Genomic DNA, 17,702 nt, shown 5'->3' with positions numbered 1-17,702 from the left:
AAACCCTTCCAATTCATATACCCATCCAAAAGCCTTTTAAATGTTGCAATTGTACCAGCTTCCACCATTTCCTCTCGCAGCTCATTCCATACATTAAGACGAAAATTGGGCCCTTGAAGACAGAAAGAGGGGAATTTATTACGGGGAACAAAGAAATGGCAGAAGAATTGAATTGGTACTTCAGATCTGTGTTCACTGGGGAAGACACAAGCAATCTCCCTACGTAACAGTGGCTGAAGGACCTGAACTTAAGGGAGTTTATATTTGCCAGGACATGGTGTTGGAGAGACTGTTAGGTCTGAAGGTTGATAAGTCCCTGGGGCCTGATGGTCTACATCCCAGGGTACTGAAGGAGGTGGCTCGAGAAATCAGGGACGCGTTAGTGATTATTTTCCAGAGTTAGATAGATTCAGGATCAGTTCCTGTGGATTACAGGATGGCTAATATTGTACCACTTTTTAAGAAAGGTGGGAGAGAGAAAGCAGGAAATTATAGACCAGTTAGTCTAACTTCAGTGGTGGGAAAGATGCTGGAGTCTATTATAAAGGATGAAATTACAACACATCTGGATAGTAGTAACAGGATAGGTCAGAGTCAGCATGGATTTATGAAGGGGAAATCATGCTTGACTAATCTTCTGGAATTTTTTGAGGATGTAACTCTGAAGATGGACAAGGGAGTTCCAGTAGATGTAGTATACCTGGACTTTGAGAGAGCTTTTGATAAAGTCCCACATAGGAGGTAAGTGAGCAGAATTAGGGCGCATGGTATTGGGGGCAAAGTACTAACTTGGATTGAAAGTTGGTTGGCTGACAAGAAACAAAGAGTAGTGAGAAACAGCTCCATTTCGGAATGGCAGGCAGTGACCAGTGGGGTACCGCAGGGATCAGTGCTGGGACCGCAGCTTTATATAATATATATTAATGATATAGAAGATGGTATTAGTAAAACATTAGCAAATTTGCTGATGATACTAAACTGGGTGGCAGGGTGAAATGTGAGGAAGATGTTAGGAGATTACAGGGTGACCTGGACAGGTTAGGTGAGTGGTCAGATGCATGGCAGATGCAGTTTAATGTGGATAAATGTATGGTTATCCACTTTGGTGGCAAGAACAGGAAGGTTACTACTTAAATGGAATCAATTTAGGTAAAGGGGCAGTACAAAGAGATCTGGGTGTTCTTGTACACCAGTCAATGAAGGTAAGCATGCAGGTACAGCAGGTAGTGAAGAAGGCTAATAGCATGCTGGCCTTCATAACAAGAGGGATTGAGTATAGAAGCAAAGAGGTCTTCTGCAGCTGTATAGGGCCCTGGTGAGACCACACCTGGAGTATTGTGTGCAGTTCTGGTCTCCAAATTTGAGGAAAGACATTCTGGCGATTGAGTGAGTGCAGCATAGGTTCACGAGGTCAATTCCTGGAATGGCAGGATTACCTTACACTGAAAGACTGGAGTGACTGGGCTTGTATACCCTTGAGTTTAGAAGACTGAGAGGGGATCTGATTGAGACATATAAGATTATTAAAGGATTGGACACTCTGGAGGCAGGAAACATGTTTTTGCTGATGGGTGCGTGCCAAACCAGAGGACACAGCTTAAAAATACAGGGTAGACCATTTAGGACAGAGATGAGGAGAAACTTCTTCACCCAGAGAGTGGTGGCTGTGTGGAATGCTCTGCCCCAGAGGGCAGTGGAGGCCCAGTCTCTGGATTCATTTAAGAAAGAGTTGGATAGAGCTCTCAAGGATAGTGGAATCAAGGGTTATGGAGATAAGGCAGGAACAGAATACTGATTAAGGATGATTAACCATGATCATATTGAATGGTGGTGCAGGCTTGAAGGGCAGAATGGCCTACTCCTGCATCTATTGTCTATACCTTCTGTGTTCATATCCAAATCATTTATATCAATGTTAAAAAACAGTGAACCCAGCACCGATCTTTTGGCACACCACTGGTCACTATTCTCTGGGATAGAGAGCTCCAAACAGAAAACACGCTCTGAGTGATGTGGTATTCATGACTTAAATGCATTATAGTTTCATACGGATTCAATCCCCTATTTCTGGAACCACCACAGAAAATTTGAATGAAAACAAAAATAACCACAGGAATAGTGACAATGCAAGTATCAGCAATTATGTTATGGGTTTTGGACTAAGGCCACACAAAAGAAATTAAATCCAGAGATTAAAATAGATTAGATTCCCTACAGGGTGGAAACAGGCCATTTGGCCCAACAAGTCCACACCGACCCTCTCAAGAGTAACCTACCCAGGTCCATTTCTGTCTGACTAATGCACCTAACACTATGGGCAATTTAGTATGGCCAATTTACCTGACCTGCTCATCTTTGGAGTGTGGGAGGAAACCCACACAGACACAAGGAGAATGTGCAAACTCTACACGGACAGTTGTCCAAGGCTGGAATTGAACCCAGGTCACTGGCACTGCAACCACTGAGCCAGCGTGCCACACCTTAAACTTAAGAAATCCCTTCATGCACAAATAATGCTGGAGCATTTGAGTTTATTTCTGTATTTGACTATTTTTGTTTGATTCATTGTTTTCCTTTAAATCTGAGATGGAAAGAGTCTTGTTAAACAAGGACATAAAGATATGTGACAATAATAGGAAATGGAGTTTGTGGAGATCAGTGTCAATCAACACCGGCATCTGCGAAATACTGAACAGAATCCATGGCCTAAAATGTCTCAATAGCAACAAGGCTCAAGGAACAGAACCTCATCTTTTTGGGGTATGGCACAGCCTCCGGACTCAATGTTTAATTTACACTGCTTTAAATCAGCATTTCAGTCTCTACCATCTTTTGCTCATTTTTTTCATTTTTTGACTTTTTTAAAATTATCGCTCTTGGCATAGTTGGGGGCAGTTATATAACAATTCACAAACACATGTGTGAATGTCACATGCTTTGTTTTGTGAGCATTACAGCTCTCTCTGCATTTTGCACTATGGCAACTTCTGCCTCCTGTACTCCACCCTTCCAAAACTGCACTTTTCATGGAATGATAGAAACCTTAGAATGTAGAAACAGGCCATGGGGCCCAACAAGTCCACACTGACCCTCCGAAGAATATCCCACCCAGACCCGTTTCCATACCTTATTACTCTATGATTTCCCCTGCCAAAGGCACCTCACCTACACATCCCTGAACACTATGGACAATTCAGCATCGTCAATTCACCGAACCTGCACATCTTTGGGCTCTAGGAGAAAACCAGAGCACCCAGAGCAAACCTACCAAGACACAGGGAGAATGTGCAAACTCATCACAGACACTCGCCCAAGGCTGGAATCAAACTTGGGTCCCTGCTGTTGTGAGGCAGCAGTGCTAACCACTGAGCCACCTTGCTGCCATTTTATACAATGTCTTTTCTCACTCTTTTGCTTTTAAACATACTGCATTGCCAAATTCCTTCAGTTGTGATGAAAATCCATCAGCTTGTACAGTTCTGTCACTTTATCTGCAGTTATTCTGTCTGACCCCCGAATATATCTACAGTTTCTGCATTTTTAAAGAGAATAGGTTCGAGTAAGCCAATAGTGTCAACAAAAATACATTTACAAAAAAAACTTGCTTTACCCTCCCTATTAAAGTAGAATAAACTTGCCGTACAGATTGAACTTCGCCAAATTCACAAACATCCCTGCAAATTCACACTCAGCAACGACAGCGCTTACCATTTTCGAGATTTATTGGACAACTTTACTTGCAAGCTGCCTTACACAGCAGCTTGCAAGTGGAAGCTTATGCAGTGAAGATATAGGAACACTACCATCTGCAAATTACACATTAAACCATTCACTACACCAACTGGAAAGAAATACATTTTCCATGAATGTATGTGTATGAAAATGCTGGAGATCTGTCCCAAACATCACTGTAAGTTTACCTATACCAAACTGACTGTAGCAGTTCAGAATTAGAATCCCTACATTGTAGAAACAGGCCCTTCGGTCCAACATGTCCACACCAATCCTCCAAAGAGTAACCCACCTAGACCCATCTCCCCACATTTACCCCTGACTAATGCACCTAACTTACACATCCATGAACACTATGGGCAATTCACCTTAGCTACACATCTTTGGATTGTGGGAGGAAACCAGAGCACCCAGAGGAAACCCACACAGATATGGGGAGAATGTGCAAACTCCACACAGAGTTGCCCGAGACTGGAATCGAGCCCAGATTCCTGTTGCTGTGAGGCAGCAGGGCTAACTACTGAGCCACCGTGCCACCCTGTGTTCAAGTAGCCATCTCACCATCACTTTTACAAAACAACTTTTTATGCAAAGTAAATGCTGACTCAGTTGGCAACACCCCTTACAATGTCATTCTCAGTGAATAGAACAGACTGAGGCAAAGGCAATGCCCAGGGAGGGATGCTAACCTTGGACTTTTAGATTTAAAACCTGATGTTTTGCCACATAAACTACCAGGGTCCCTGCACACCATTTTATCACCATCACTGATTGTAACGGCCAAGGTATGGAAATTGAAAAGGTAAGATTCCATCTGAACACAAGGAGCTGACAAGTTTAGAAAGCTTTATCAAGATGGGAGATTTTAACCAGTACCTAAAGAGGAGGGGCAGCTGGAGAATTGCAGAAGTTTTTGGAGAGATTCCTGAATTTGAAGCCAGATCAACTGAAGGCATGCATAGCATTACTGCAATGATGGAAATGGAAATTAGACAAGAGAATGGAAGAGGAGAAATCTGCAAGATTCCTTGAATGGAAGCGGTTACAGGAATAGGAAGGTTGAGGTCATGATAGATTTGAAACGAGGGATGAGGACTTAAAATTGACATATTGCTGGGTCAGGAACCGGTGAACACGAGTAAAATGGTTCAGCTTGGTGATCTGGTCATGGGTCAGGTGAAGTTTCAGCAGCAGAAGTTTGGATGAGTATTCACTTAATTCAATTACTTCTCAACAGAACTGACAACCTTCCAGAAGGATGATGGATCAATTTCAGTTGATGTGCAAAATGATGAATGATAGGATCCTGGAAAACACTGAATTTCAGAAGGCCATTGGTATGCCTGCCCACCAGTTCTTGAAGGGGGAGGGTACATGGATGATATGGTTAAGGTTGCTTATGGGAGATATCAACCAACCCATGGAGCTTAACAGCAGGGAAGCTATGCCGGAAATATATATAATGTTGATTAGACCACATTGTATGCAGTTCTAGAATCTACATTTTCAGAGGCATGTGATTTGACTGGTGAAAATGCAGAGGAGATATACTAGGGGGCTTCCTCAGCTGGAGATTTTCAGATACGAAGGAGGTTTAGGTTGACTGGAATTGTTCTTCCTTGAAACACATGAGACTTGGCTGGTGGGGGAGCAACGCGACTGAGATGCATAACATTATAAGGAGACTGCCGAGGCTATCTAGAAATAAATGTTTCCCCTTGATAGAGCAAGAAGTGATTGGGGCCATAAATTTAAGGTCGGGAGTTTAAGTGAGGGAAGTGAGACCTTTTTTGTTTCACTCAGCCGATGTTGGAATTCTGGAACTCACTGATTGGACGTGTGTAGATACAGAAACATTCTTCTTCTTTAACCAGCATTTTTTTGTACAATTTCGAAACCAAGACATAAAAAGCTGTAAACCAAGTGCTGTAATAAGCATAAGTATACTTAGGTGCTTGATTTTGATAAGCGCAATCTCGATGGCCAGGCTATCCCTTTTTTCTTTCTTATGTAAACACCAATTAGGACATTATTGCTTAAATTAAACACTCACACCACTCAACATTGTCAAATTTTGGCAGATAGATGGACTGATTTCAAAGAACACAGCAATAATTCACCAAGTTCCTTGTACAGATTCTTCCATTCCTCGATCTTGAAAGACGATGGAGCATGCCTAGTATGTAGTCATTTTTCTCTCCCAATAGATTTACATCGTATCTCAGATCACTGTACCTTTTTTTTGCTGCTGGGACAAAATTGAGGAGATCCCTTCCTCGTAACACAGATGGAGGGCTCTGAAAGGCGACATAGTTCGACAAAGGTGGTTCACTGCCAATCTCAGAAGGGTGGGTGGTAATGTTGGTCAAGCTATCAATGCTGAAATACCCTGACAGAATAAAATGATGAATAACAGTTATTGATGGCAAAGATATAAAATCACCTGTGCTCTGTGTCCTGTAAATTGGATCTGAAACTAGTCTAAGAATGTTCAGCATGTAGAACTCCATGTTGAATTCCATGAGGCCAGGTGAGCTCTAACCCATTTCGTCTTGTTGGAGAGCCATCTTCAAAAGACTATCGGTATAAAATGATGAATAACAAAATAGGTGAGGGCCATGGAAAAGTCTGTACATACTTTTGTAGCATCATAGAATGCATTCACAGAATAAATGGTGGAAATAGTGGCCACTGCAACTATTAACAGTGCAGATGGATTAATATTTTTTAAATTAAAATGTCGCTGAACAGTAGAAATATAATGGTTCCGTGGCTTTGTTTTGAAGTCTCCTTGAAAACATATTACAGTGATAATGTTCATCCCCTTCTTGTCTCCTACTTCAATATCCTTTCTTTAAAAAAAATGACTACATATTGAAATGATGAAATTGCATCAGTCCAGTGCAACCTGAAATCTCAAAATTACTTATTGAGAGTTGCTTTACAGCATGTGCTGTTTGCTGAACATTGTGGGCGGCACAGTGGCCAGCACTGCTGCCTCACAGCACCAGGGTCCTCGGTTCGATTCCAGCCTTGGGTGGAGTTTGCACATTCTCCCCGGGTCTGCGCAGGTTCCCTCCAAGTGCTCCGGTTTCATCCCACAGTCACAAATATGTGCAGGCCAGGTGAATTGGCCATGCTAAATTGCCCATAGTGCTAGGTGCATCAGTCAGTGGGAAATGGGTCTGGGTGGGTTACTCTTCAGAGGGTTGTTGGGGACGGGTTGGGCCAAAGGGCCTGTTTCCACACTGTAGGAAATCTAATCTAATATAAAGGAAAATAATCTGGCAGGTGACAAATGTTACTGAATATGAGGAATTCAAAAAATTGTCTCAAGTTTACGATTACATAAGTGCATAATCTAAACACCTTAAGAATAAAGATGTGTTATTGGATTCAAATAACAGTGCTGTGTGGTATGAAGCAATTGAAATGCAGGGGGTGTGGTGCCGCATAGGCAAGGGTCTGTGTAGTTCGACTAAAAAAGCACAGATGATATGAAAATCCATAAAAATAAGGCAAGCATTGCATGGTAATTTATGTGAGTTGCTTTCATTTAGCCTATTTCAGCCTATATTACTGACAGTACAAACTGGGTGAGCTGAAGGGCAACAGAAGAAAGACATCAAACAAAATAAAAGCAAATGTTTGAAGTCTGCAACTAAATGTATTTCTGCCAGGTTCGAAGAGAGGAAAGCAAGGTTCTTTAAATAGTGGTCAGCCCTTTTCCTAAGCACGACCTTTCTTGAAATATTTTGTCCTAAATTTATCCCAACAATCGTGGCTTCCTCACTGAAGTCTTATGCAATGTTCTGTTTGTCAAGGATTACATTTTTACAAACATCAGCAAAACTGTTCCCGTTTCGCAATATTTCAAATGAAACTTTCGCACTTGAAGTTAATTGACACAAATCCATGTTCAAGGCAAAGTATTTCTACTACAATTCTTGACTGTGCACAAAATGTTCTTCGCTTTCTTTGGTGTCATACATAAAGAACTCATTCCAAATCTCAATTTCTGTGACTACATGACTGAAACAGATAACGCAGACTTTTCTTGATGTTCAATTGATCTTAAACAATGATTGGCCTGTACGACTAAAGTGAACTTTGCTCAACATTTTGAAGGACATGCCTTGATTTAATCAAACACATTTCTTGAACCGTTGTTTAGCAACCAAAATTGAACTTTGTTCAGTCTATATGCCCAGCCCATACATTCCTTTTGATTGTACGTAATATCAAATCATTTTCACTGTTCTGAAAGAACAACATAGAAAGGCAAACTTCACGATTTGAACTACAACTAATTCAGGTGCTGTGGAAGGTAAGGAAGACATCAGTTGATTCAGTAGACAGCATTAATGAAACAAAACCATGGAGCGGACTGTACAGGGAATGGGGTGTTCACTCTCCTTTTTCTTCTTCTGTGTTAGATCAAGACAGGAGGTTAAATTGTAATCTGGACCGGATTGTTCACTGGTTTGGTGAAGGCCTTGCATTATTGCGGTTATTGAGCATAGAACAGGGCCAATATGTTTGCAGTACCCTCCTCCTCAAGCTGGAAATGGTACTGACATTTCAGCAGAGTAGATGACAAGAAGGGAGTTAGTTGCAATCAGTCAGCATGCCTTTAAATCATGTCCAATTCACTCAAGTTGTTCCACATCAGAAGGTCAACAACCTCAAAAGGAAAACAACAATTTTTCTTTAGAAAACCACGGTCAAATATTCTTTTGCTATTAGACAATGAGGAGTCAGATTAGTCATTTCCTAAACCCATCCTCACTCTGCCTGTCATTGCACCCCTATTGGAGATATCAGAGTTACCAAGGAAACGCTCGCCTCTCGATTCACTGCTCACTAGAAGGATAGGTGGTGGCACTGTCTAGTGATGATAGTCCTGCATCACCGAAACTACAGATAAATTCTGAACTCATCTAGTTGGTTTGAAATGCATTCTGCTGAATAGACACCTGTAGTACCTAGAACATAGAACATTACTGCACAGTACAGGCCCTTCAGCCCTCAATGTTATGCCGATCTATGAAATCAATCTGAAGCCCATCTAACCTACAGCATTCTATTTTCATCCATATGTTTTTTTAGGTTAGATTACTTTAGATTAGATTACTTACAGTGTGGAAACAGGCCCTTCAGCCCAACAAGTCCACACCGCCCCGCCGAAGCGCAACCTACCCATACCCCTAAATCTACATCTACCCCTTACCTCACACTACGGGCAATTTAGCATGGCCAATTCACCTAACCTGCACATCTTTGGACTGGTGGGAGGAAACCGGAGCACCCGGAGGAAACCCACGCAGACACGGGGAGAATGTGCAAACTCCAAACAGAGAGTCACCTGAGGCAGGAATTGAACCCGGGTCTCTGGCGCTGTGAGGCAGCAGTGCTAACCACTGTGCCACCGTGCCGCCCAAAGGACCATTTAAATGCCCTTAAAGTTGCACATCTACCACTGTTGCAGGCAGTGCGTTCTATGCTCCTACTACTCTCTGAGTAAAGAAACTACGTCTGACATCTATCTTATATCTATCACCCCTCAATTTAAAGTTCTGTCCCCTTGTGCAAGCTATTGCCATCTGAGGAAAAAGGCTCTCACTGTCTACCCCATCAAACCCTCTGATTACCTTATATGTCTCAATTAGATCACCTCTCAACCTTCTCATGAACGAAAACAGTCTCAAGTTCCTCAGCCTTTTCTCGTAAGACCTACCCTTTATTCCAGGCAACATCCGAGTAAATTTCCTCTGAACCCTTTCCAAAATCCATATTCTTTCTGTAATGCAGTGACTAGAACTGTGTGCAATACTCCCAAGTGTGGCTGCACCAGAGTTTTGTACAGCTGCAGCATGATCTCATGGCTCCGAAACTCAATCCCTCTACTAATGAAAGCTAACACACCGTATGCCTTCTTAACAGTCCTACCAACCTGGGTGGCAACTTTCAGGGATCAATGTACATGGACACTGAGGTCTCTCTGCTCATTAACACTACCAAGAATCTTACCATTAACCCAGTACTCTGCATTCCGGTAACTCCTTCCAAGGTGAATCACCTCACATTTGTCCACATTAAACTCCATTTGCCACCTCTCAGGCCAGCTCTGCAGCTTATCAATGTCCCTCTGTAGCCTGCAACATCTGTCGGCACTATTCACAACTCTACCGACGTTAGTGTCATCCGCAAATTTACTAACCCATCCTTCTACGCCATCATCCAGTTCATTTTTAAAAATGACAATAAGCAATGGCCCCAAAATGGATCCTTGTGGTACCCCACAAGCAACTGAACTCCAAGGTGAACATTTCCCATCAACACCACTCTCTGTCTTCTTTCAGCTAGCCAATTTCTGATCCAAGCCACTAAATCCCTCTCAATGCCACGTCTCTGTTATTTGTGCAATAGGGAACCTAACCAAACGCCTTACTGAAGTCCATATACTCCACATCAATCACTTTATCCTCATTCACCTGTTTGTTCACCATCTCCAAGAGCTCAATAAGGCTTGTGAGGCACAAAACCATGTTGACTATCCCTAATCATCCTTTCTAGATGATCATAAATCCTATCTCTTATAACCTTTTCCAACACTTTATCCACAACCAAAGTAAGGCTCACTGGTCCAAAAGTTGGCTTGAACATGGGGACATTTTTCTATCCTCCAGTCTTCTGGCATTATTCCTATAGACAGTGACAACATAAAGATCGAAGGCAAAGGCTCTGCAACCGCCTCCTTGGCTTCCCAGAAAATCCTAGGATAAATCCCATCCAGTCCAGGGGACTTATCTATTTTCACATTTTCCAGAATTGCTAACACCTCCTCCTTGTGAACCTCAATCTTATCAAGTGTCTCAGTATTCTACTCGATAACATTATTTTTCGTCAGTATTCGCACTGGAAAAAAACATTCATTTAGCGCTTTCTCATCTCCTCTGACTCCACGTACAACTTCCCACTACTATCCTTGATTGGCACTAATCTTACCCTAGTCATTCTTTTATTCCTGACATACCTACAGAAAGCCTTAGAGTTTTCCTTGATCCTATCCTCCAACAACTTCTCATGTCCCCTTCTGGCTCTTCTTAGCTCTCTCTTTAGGTCTTTCCCAGCTAACTTGTAACTTTCAAGCCCTCTAACTGAGCCTTCATGTCTAGTCCTAGCACAAGCCTTTTTCCTTCTCTTGACAAGAGATTCAACTTCTTTAGTAAACCATGGCTCCCTCATTCAACAACTCCTTCCCTGCCTGACAGGTGTGTATTTATCAAGGACACACAGTAACTGTTCCTTGAATAAGCTCCACATTTTAATTTTGCGCATCCCCTGCAGTTTCCTTCCCCATCCTATGCATCCTAAATCTTGACAAATCACATCATAATTGCCTTTCCCCCAGCTATAACTCTTGCCATCTGGTATATACCTATCCCTTTCTCACTAAAGTAAACATAACTGAATTGTCGTCACTATCACCAAAGTGCTCACCTACCTCCAAATCTAACACCTGACCCAGTACCAAATCCAATGTGGCCTTGCCCCTTGTTGGCATGTCTACATACTGTGTCAGGAAACCCTCCGGCACACATTAGACAAAAATTGACCCATCTAAAGTGCTTGAACTATAGTATTCCCACTCAATATTAGGGAAGTTAAAGACTCTCCTAACAATTACCTTATCACTCTCGCTCCTATTGAGAATCATCTTTGCTATTCTTTCCTTTACATCTCTGGAACTGTTGGGAGGCCTATAGAAAACTTCCAACAGGGTGACTTCCCCTTTTCCTGTTTCTAACCTCAGCCCATACCACCTCAGTAGACAAGTCCTTAAATGTCCTTTCTGCCACTGTAATATTATACTTTACCATTTTTGCTGTTCTTAAGGAAACACCGAAATCCTAGAACCTACAACAACCATTCTTATCCCTCCTCTACACGTCTCCGAAATGACATAACATCAAAATCCCAGAAATGAACCTATCCTGCAAGTTCACCAACCTTATTCCGGATGCTCCTGGCATTGAAGTAGATTTACTTCAAACCAACTTCTTGCTTGCCAGTGCACTCTTGCGACCTTGAACCTTATTTCTCACCTCACTAGTCATAGAGTCATAGAGATGTACAGCACAGAAACAGACCCTTCCATCCAACCCATCCATGCCGACCAGAAATCCCAACCCAATCTAGTCTCACCTGCCAGCACCCGGCCCATATCCCTCCAAACCCTTCCTATTCATTTACCCATCCAAATGCCTTTTAAATGTTACAACTGTACTAGCCTCCACCACTTCCTCTGGCAGCTTATTCCATACACATATCACCCTTTGCGTGAAAAAGTTGCCCCTTAGGTCTCTTTGAAATCTTTCCCCTCTCACTCTAAGTCTATGTCCTCTAGTTCTGAATTCCCCCACCCCAGGGAAAAGACTTTGTCTATTCATCCTAACTTTCTTATTCTGGAACTACAATTTCAGTTCCCATCCCCCTGCTGAATTCATTTAAAACTTCCTGAAGAGCATGAGCAAATATCCCTCTCAGGATATTTGTACCCCTCTGCTTCAGGTGAAGACATCCTGTTTGTAGAGGTCCCACCTTCCCCAGAAATAGCCCCAATTACTGAGAACCCAAATCCTCCCTCCTGCACCATCCCTGCAGCCACATGTTCAACCCCTTTTCTCTTCCTATTCCTTGCCTCGCTGGCACATGGCACAGGCAACAAACCAGAGATAACAATTCTATTTGTTCTAGTTCTAAGCAGCCTAGCTCCCTGAATTTCTGCCTTAAATCCCCATCTATCTTCCTACCTATGTTGTTGGTGCATAAGTGAACCATGGCCTGGGGCTGGTCCCACTCTCCCTTAAGGATCCCGAAAACACGATCAGAGACATCATGAACCCTGGACCTGGGAGGCAACACACCAACCATGAGTCTCCCTCGTTCCCACAGAACGTCCTACCTGTCCCCTACCTGTGGAGTCCCCAATGACTAATGCAAACTTGTCATTCTCTAAAAATTAAATTTTGAATATAATGGATTCATAATAAGAATTACAGAAGGAAATATGCATCCGCAAGTCAAGTTCCACGGAAGAAAAATGCTTGATTACTTAATTTGATATTTAATCATTCGATGTCCTTTTAAACTTCAAATAGTTTTAAATGCTGTTGGGATCCTCTGAAATCTACATGTCACAATCAGAGCAGGCTAAACCTTCTTCTGGTTCATCAATCACTTTCCCTTAATCATCAGGTTAGATGTGAGGGTGCTCACTGACAATTGCAAAATGTTCAACAACATTCGTGAGTCCTCACACACTGACACAGACTTTGTATGCAGTCAGATGTAAGTTGAAGTGTGGGATCATAAATGGCAACTAAAATTCGCAGTACAGAAGTGTCAAAAAATGGCCATTTGCAAGACAGCGAACTTGTTGTTGGTTCCCCTCAACAAGTATACCATTTTGGATACTGTTGGGGGAATGATTTATCAAGGGTAAGCAATGGGGCACAGATCTCTGGCACAGAGTCTGTCCCTGTTGCTCAGAAGGGAAGGAGGTAAAGGAGCAGAGCTTTAGTCACTGGGGATTCCATAGTAAGGGGCACAGATAGGAGGTTTTGTAGGAGCAAGAGAGACACACAATTGGTGTGTTGCCTCCCAGATATTTGTTGTGATATCTCTGATCGTGTTTTGGGATCCTTAATGGGGAGCCCCAAGTCATGGTCCATATAAGCACCAACTACATAAGTAGGAAGAAAGGTGGGGATCGAAGGCAAAAATTAAGTGGGCGTGGATGGAAACTTAGAGCTAGAACAAACAGAGTTGTTATTTCTGGTTTGTTAGGCAAAAGTGAGGACTGCAGATGCTGGAGATTAGAGTTAAGATTAGAGTGGTGCTGGAAATGCGCAGAAGGCCAGGCAGCATCCGAGGAGCAGGAAAATTGACGTTTCGGGCAGGAACCCTTCATCAGGAGGGTGTAGGTGAAGAACAGGGAGAGAGTGGAGCTGATTATGTGGCTGCAGGGATGGTGCAGGAGGGAGGGTTTTGGATTCTTGGATAATTGGAGCTCTTTCTGGGAAGGTGGGATCTCTAAAAACAGGATGGCCTTCATGTAAACCACAGGAGTACCGATATCCTAAGGGAGGTGGGGTGGGGTGGTTGCTAATGCTCTTCGGGGGAGTTTAAACTAATGCAGCAAGGGGATGGGAACATGAATTGTAGTTCCAGTATTCAGGAGGTTAAGGTAATGAGGTCAGGGACCGGTTTACAAGGTCGCAAAAGGGCACCAGAAATCAGGATGTTGTTTTGAAATGTGTATATTCCAATGCCAGGAGCATTTGGAATAAGGTGGGTGAACTTGCAGCATGGGTTGGTACCTCGGATTTCGACTGTGGCCATTTCAGAGACATGGCTAGAGAAAGGACAGGAATGGTTGTTGCAGATTCAGGGATGTAGATGTTTCAACAAGAACAAATAAGTTGGTAATGGGGGTTGTTAGTGGTGGTGGTTGTAACATTGTTAATCAAGGGTAGTATTACAGCAGTTGAGATAGCATCTGAGGACTCATGCACTGAAGTAGTTTGCACTGAGGTGAGAAACAGGAGAGAAGGTCACCCTGTTGGGAGTTTTCGATAGGCCTCCAAATCATTCCAGGGATGTAGAGGAAAGGATAGCAAAGATGATTCTCGATAGGAGCGAGAGTAACAGGGTAGTTGCTATGGGAGACTTTAACTTGCCCATTATTGACTGGGCATACTATAGTTCAAGTAGTTTAGATGGGTCAGTTTTTGTTCCATGTGTACAGGACGGTTTTCCGACAGTATGTAGACAGGCCAAGAAGGGGTGATGCTATATTGGATTTGAGACTGGACATTGAACCCGGCCAGGTGTTGGATTTGGAGGTAGGTGAGCACTTTGGCGATAGTGACCACAATTCGGCTTAATTTACAATAGCAAAGCGTAGGGATAGGTATATACCGCAGGGCAAGATGTATAACTGGGGGAAAAGGCAATGAGATTACATTAGATTACTTAGTGTGGTAACAGACCCTTCGGCCCAACAAGTCCACACCAACCCTCTGAAGAGCAACCCACCCAGACCCATTCCCTTACATTTACCCCTTCACCTAACACTACAGGAAATTTAGCATGGCCAATTCACCTAACCTGCAAATCTTTGGACTGTGGGAGGAAACCGGAGGTAACCCACGGAGACACAGGGAGAACGTGCAAACTCCACACAGACAGTTGCCCAAGGCAGGAATTGAACCCGGATCCCTGCTGCTGAGAGGCAGCAGTGCTAACCACTGTGCCACCGTGCATGATACATCAAGATTTAGGATGCATAGGATGGGGAAGGAAACTGCAGGGGATGGACACACTTGAAATATGGAACTTATTCAAGGATCAGCTTGTTTGTTCGTGATAAGTATGTATCCATCAGGCAGGGAGATAGTTGTTGAGTCTGGGAGCTATGGTTTATTAAAGAAGTTGAAGCTCTTTGACAAGAGGAAGAAGAAGACGTTATGTGAGGATGACGTGTGAAGGCTCAGTTAAGGGGCTTGTAAGTTATAAGTTAGCCAGAAAAGATCTAAAGAGAGGGCTAAGAAGTGCCTGGAGGGTACATGAGAAGTTGTTGCTAAATAGGATCAAGGAAAACCCCAAGGCCTTCTACAGATATATCAGGAATAAACGAATGACTAGAGTAAGATTAGGGCCAATCAAAGATAGTAGTGGAAAGTTGTGTGTGGAATCTGAGGACATAAGCAAAGCACTTAATGAATACTTTTCGTCAGTATTCACATTGGAAAAGTGCTGAAGGATGTTGTAAGCTACAGATGCACATAGATAAGATGCAGAGCTGGGCTGAGAAGTGGCAAATGCAGTTTAATGCGGAAAAGTGTAAGGTAGTTCACTGCGGAAAAAATAACAGGAGTGCAGAGTACTGGGCTAATGGTAAAATTCTTGGCAGTGTAGAAGAAGAGAGATCTCGGTGACCAGGTGAATAAACCCCTGAAAGTTGCCACCCAGATGATAAGGTTGTTAAGAAGGCATATGGTGTGTTGGCTTTTATTGGTAGGGGGTTTGGGTTTCAGAGCCACAAGGTCATACGTCTGCTGTACAAGACACTGGTAAGGCCATACCTGCAGTATTGCTTACAGTTCTGATTGCCGCATTACAGCAAGGATGTGGAAGCTTTGGAAAGGTTTCAGAGGAGATTTACGAGGATGTTGCCTGATATGGAAAGAAGGTCTTACAAGGAAAGGCTGAGGGAACTGAGAGTGTTTTCGTTTGACAGAAGAAGGTTGAGACGTGACTTAATTGAGATGTATAAGATAAACAGAGAGTCAGATAGGGTGGACAGTGAGAGCCTTTTTCCTCAGAAGGTGAAGTCTAACATGAGGGACCATAGCTTTAAATTGAGGGGTGACAGATTTAGGATAGATATCAGGGGTAGTTTCTTTACTCAGAGAGTAGTAGGGGCGTGAAAAAACCTGCCTGCAACAGTAGTAGACTCACTGACATTAAGGGCATTGGACATATATATGGATAATAATGGAATGGTGTAGGTTAGATGGGCATCAGATTAATTTTACTGGTCGGTGCAACATTGAGGGCCAAAGGGCTTGTACTGCAATGTAATCTTACATCTCTCTATAAATTTTCAATGCATTATTATCAACGAATCCCTTACTACTTAAAGGTTTGTGGGGTGTTACAATTAAACCAACACTGAACCGAACAGGTGACATAAATATTGTAGTTGAATCCTCATCGGTTGACTCCAAAGTCTTTGACACCATCTACAAAGTCCAAATCAAGAGTCATGGGATCATACAGCTTAGATTTTTGTTCCAACATGAAAGTGAATGATGCTCTTCTCTTAGACTTATGAGTACAGCTCCAAATTACAAGGACGTTGGACACAATCCGGAGAAATCAACCCATATAATTCATTCAAGATCAGAGTGGTGCTGGAAATGCACAGCAGGTCAGGCAGCATCCGAGGAGCAGGAAAATCACTGTTTCGGGCAAGAGCCCTTCATCAGGAATGAATTCATTTTCCTGCTCCTTGGATGCTGCCTGACCTGCTGTGCATTTTCAGCACCACTCTAATCTTGACTCTAATCTCCAGCATTTGCAGTCCTTACTTTCACCATATTTTGGGGCGGCAGGGTGGCACAGTGGTTAGCACTGCTGCCTCACAGCGCCAGAGACCCGGCTTCAATTCCCGCCTCGGGCGACTGACTGTGTGGAGTTTGCACGTTCTCCCCATGTCTGCGTGGGTTTCCTCCGGGTGCTCCGGTTTCCTCCCACAGTCCAAAGATGTGCGGGTCAGGTGAATTGGCCATGCTAAATTGCCCGTAGTGTTAGGTAAGGGGTAAATGTAGGGGTATGGGTGGGTTGCGCTTCGGCGGGTCGGTGTGGACTTGTTGGGCCGAAGGGCCTGTTTCCACACTGTAAGTAATCTAATCTAATAATTCATTCCCAAGCGACAACCTTAAATATTCACTATCTTCAGCGCTGATGCACTGTAAAAGCAGGGTCTCTCACTCTCAAGATGCATTGACAAAACGTCCAATAGTTTTTTTTCGATCTTTTGAAAAGGAGATTTTACCACTGAGAACTTAAGGATCACTGATGCAAGTTTCCTCAAATAGCCATAAGTTCCCATTCAATTAAAATACTTCGCTGACGTGTCACTGTTCCTCTACTCAGTAACATTTATGGAACTCCTTTCCTATAGTACTCCAGTATAACTGTGCCACATGGTCCACAGCTGTTGTAATGATGTCTCAGCTTCTTATGGCCAATTTAGGATGGGCAATAAATTCTGGCCTGAGTAGAAAAGACATATATCATTGAAGAATGACTCTAAAATTATAGAATTATGATTTTTCTTTGAAATGGCAAGGATGTTAATACTCGAACAAATGTACAGAATACTTGAAGGCAGCTGC

The 17,702-nt window shown here is 42.9% G+C and overlaps 2 protein-coding genes across 16 annotated transcripts in view; one reads left to right on the top strand and one right to left on the bottom strand.

Moving 5' to 3' along the window:
* LOC140463685 (uncharacterized) overlaps nucleotides 1-17,702 on the bottom strand; it is a 140,903-nt gene that overhangs the window by 28,420 nt on the left and 94,781 nt on the right. For 6 of the 15 annotated variants that reach the window (XR_011954722.1, XR_011954720.1, XR_011954723.1 and 3 more), the window contains one exon: nucleotides 6,176-6,309. The exons of 5 other annotated variants lie outside the window; for them this stretch is intronic. Coding sequence is in view for 1 of the 10 variants with exons in the window: in XM_072558038.1 (XP_072414139.1) it covers nucleotides 5,968-6,121 (154 nt within the window). In the remaining 9 variants the exon portion in view is untranslated. Of the gene's footprint in view, nucleotides 1-5,967; nucleotides 6,122-6,175; nucleotides 6,310-17,702 lie in introns of all 15 variants that reach the window. 4 more of the 15 variants (XR_011954715.1, XR_011954718.1, XR_011954717.1 and 1 more) reach the window with 1 other exon arrangement.
* Nucleotides 8,002-17,702, top strand: part of LOC140463684 (NACHT, LRR and PYD domains-containing protein 3-like) — a 34,732-nt gene continuing 25,031 nt past the window's right edge. The window contains exon 1 of the mRNA XM_072558034.1: nucleotides 8,002-8,059. The gene's annotated coding sequence lies outside the window, so the exon portion shown is untranslated. The remainder of the gene's footprint in view (nucleotides 8,060-17,702) is intronic.

This window comes from Chiloscyllium punctatum, chromosome 38, assembly GCF_047496795.1.
Source record: "Chiloscyllium punctatum isolate Juve2018m chromosome 38, sChiPun1.3, whole genome shotgun sequence".
Classification (NCBI taxonomy): domain Eukaryota; kingdom Metazoa; phylum Chordata; class Chondrichthyes; order Orectolobiformes; family Hemiscylliidae; genus Chiloscyllium; species Chiloscyllium punctatum.
This window is presented reverse-complemented; position numbering and strand designations above follow the sequence as displayed.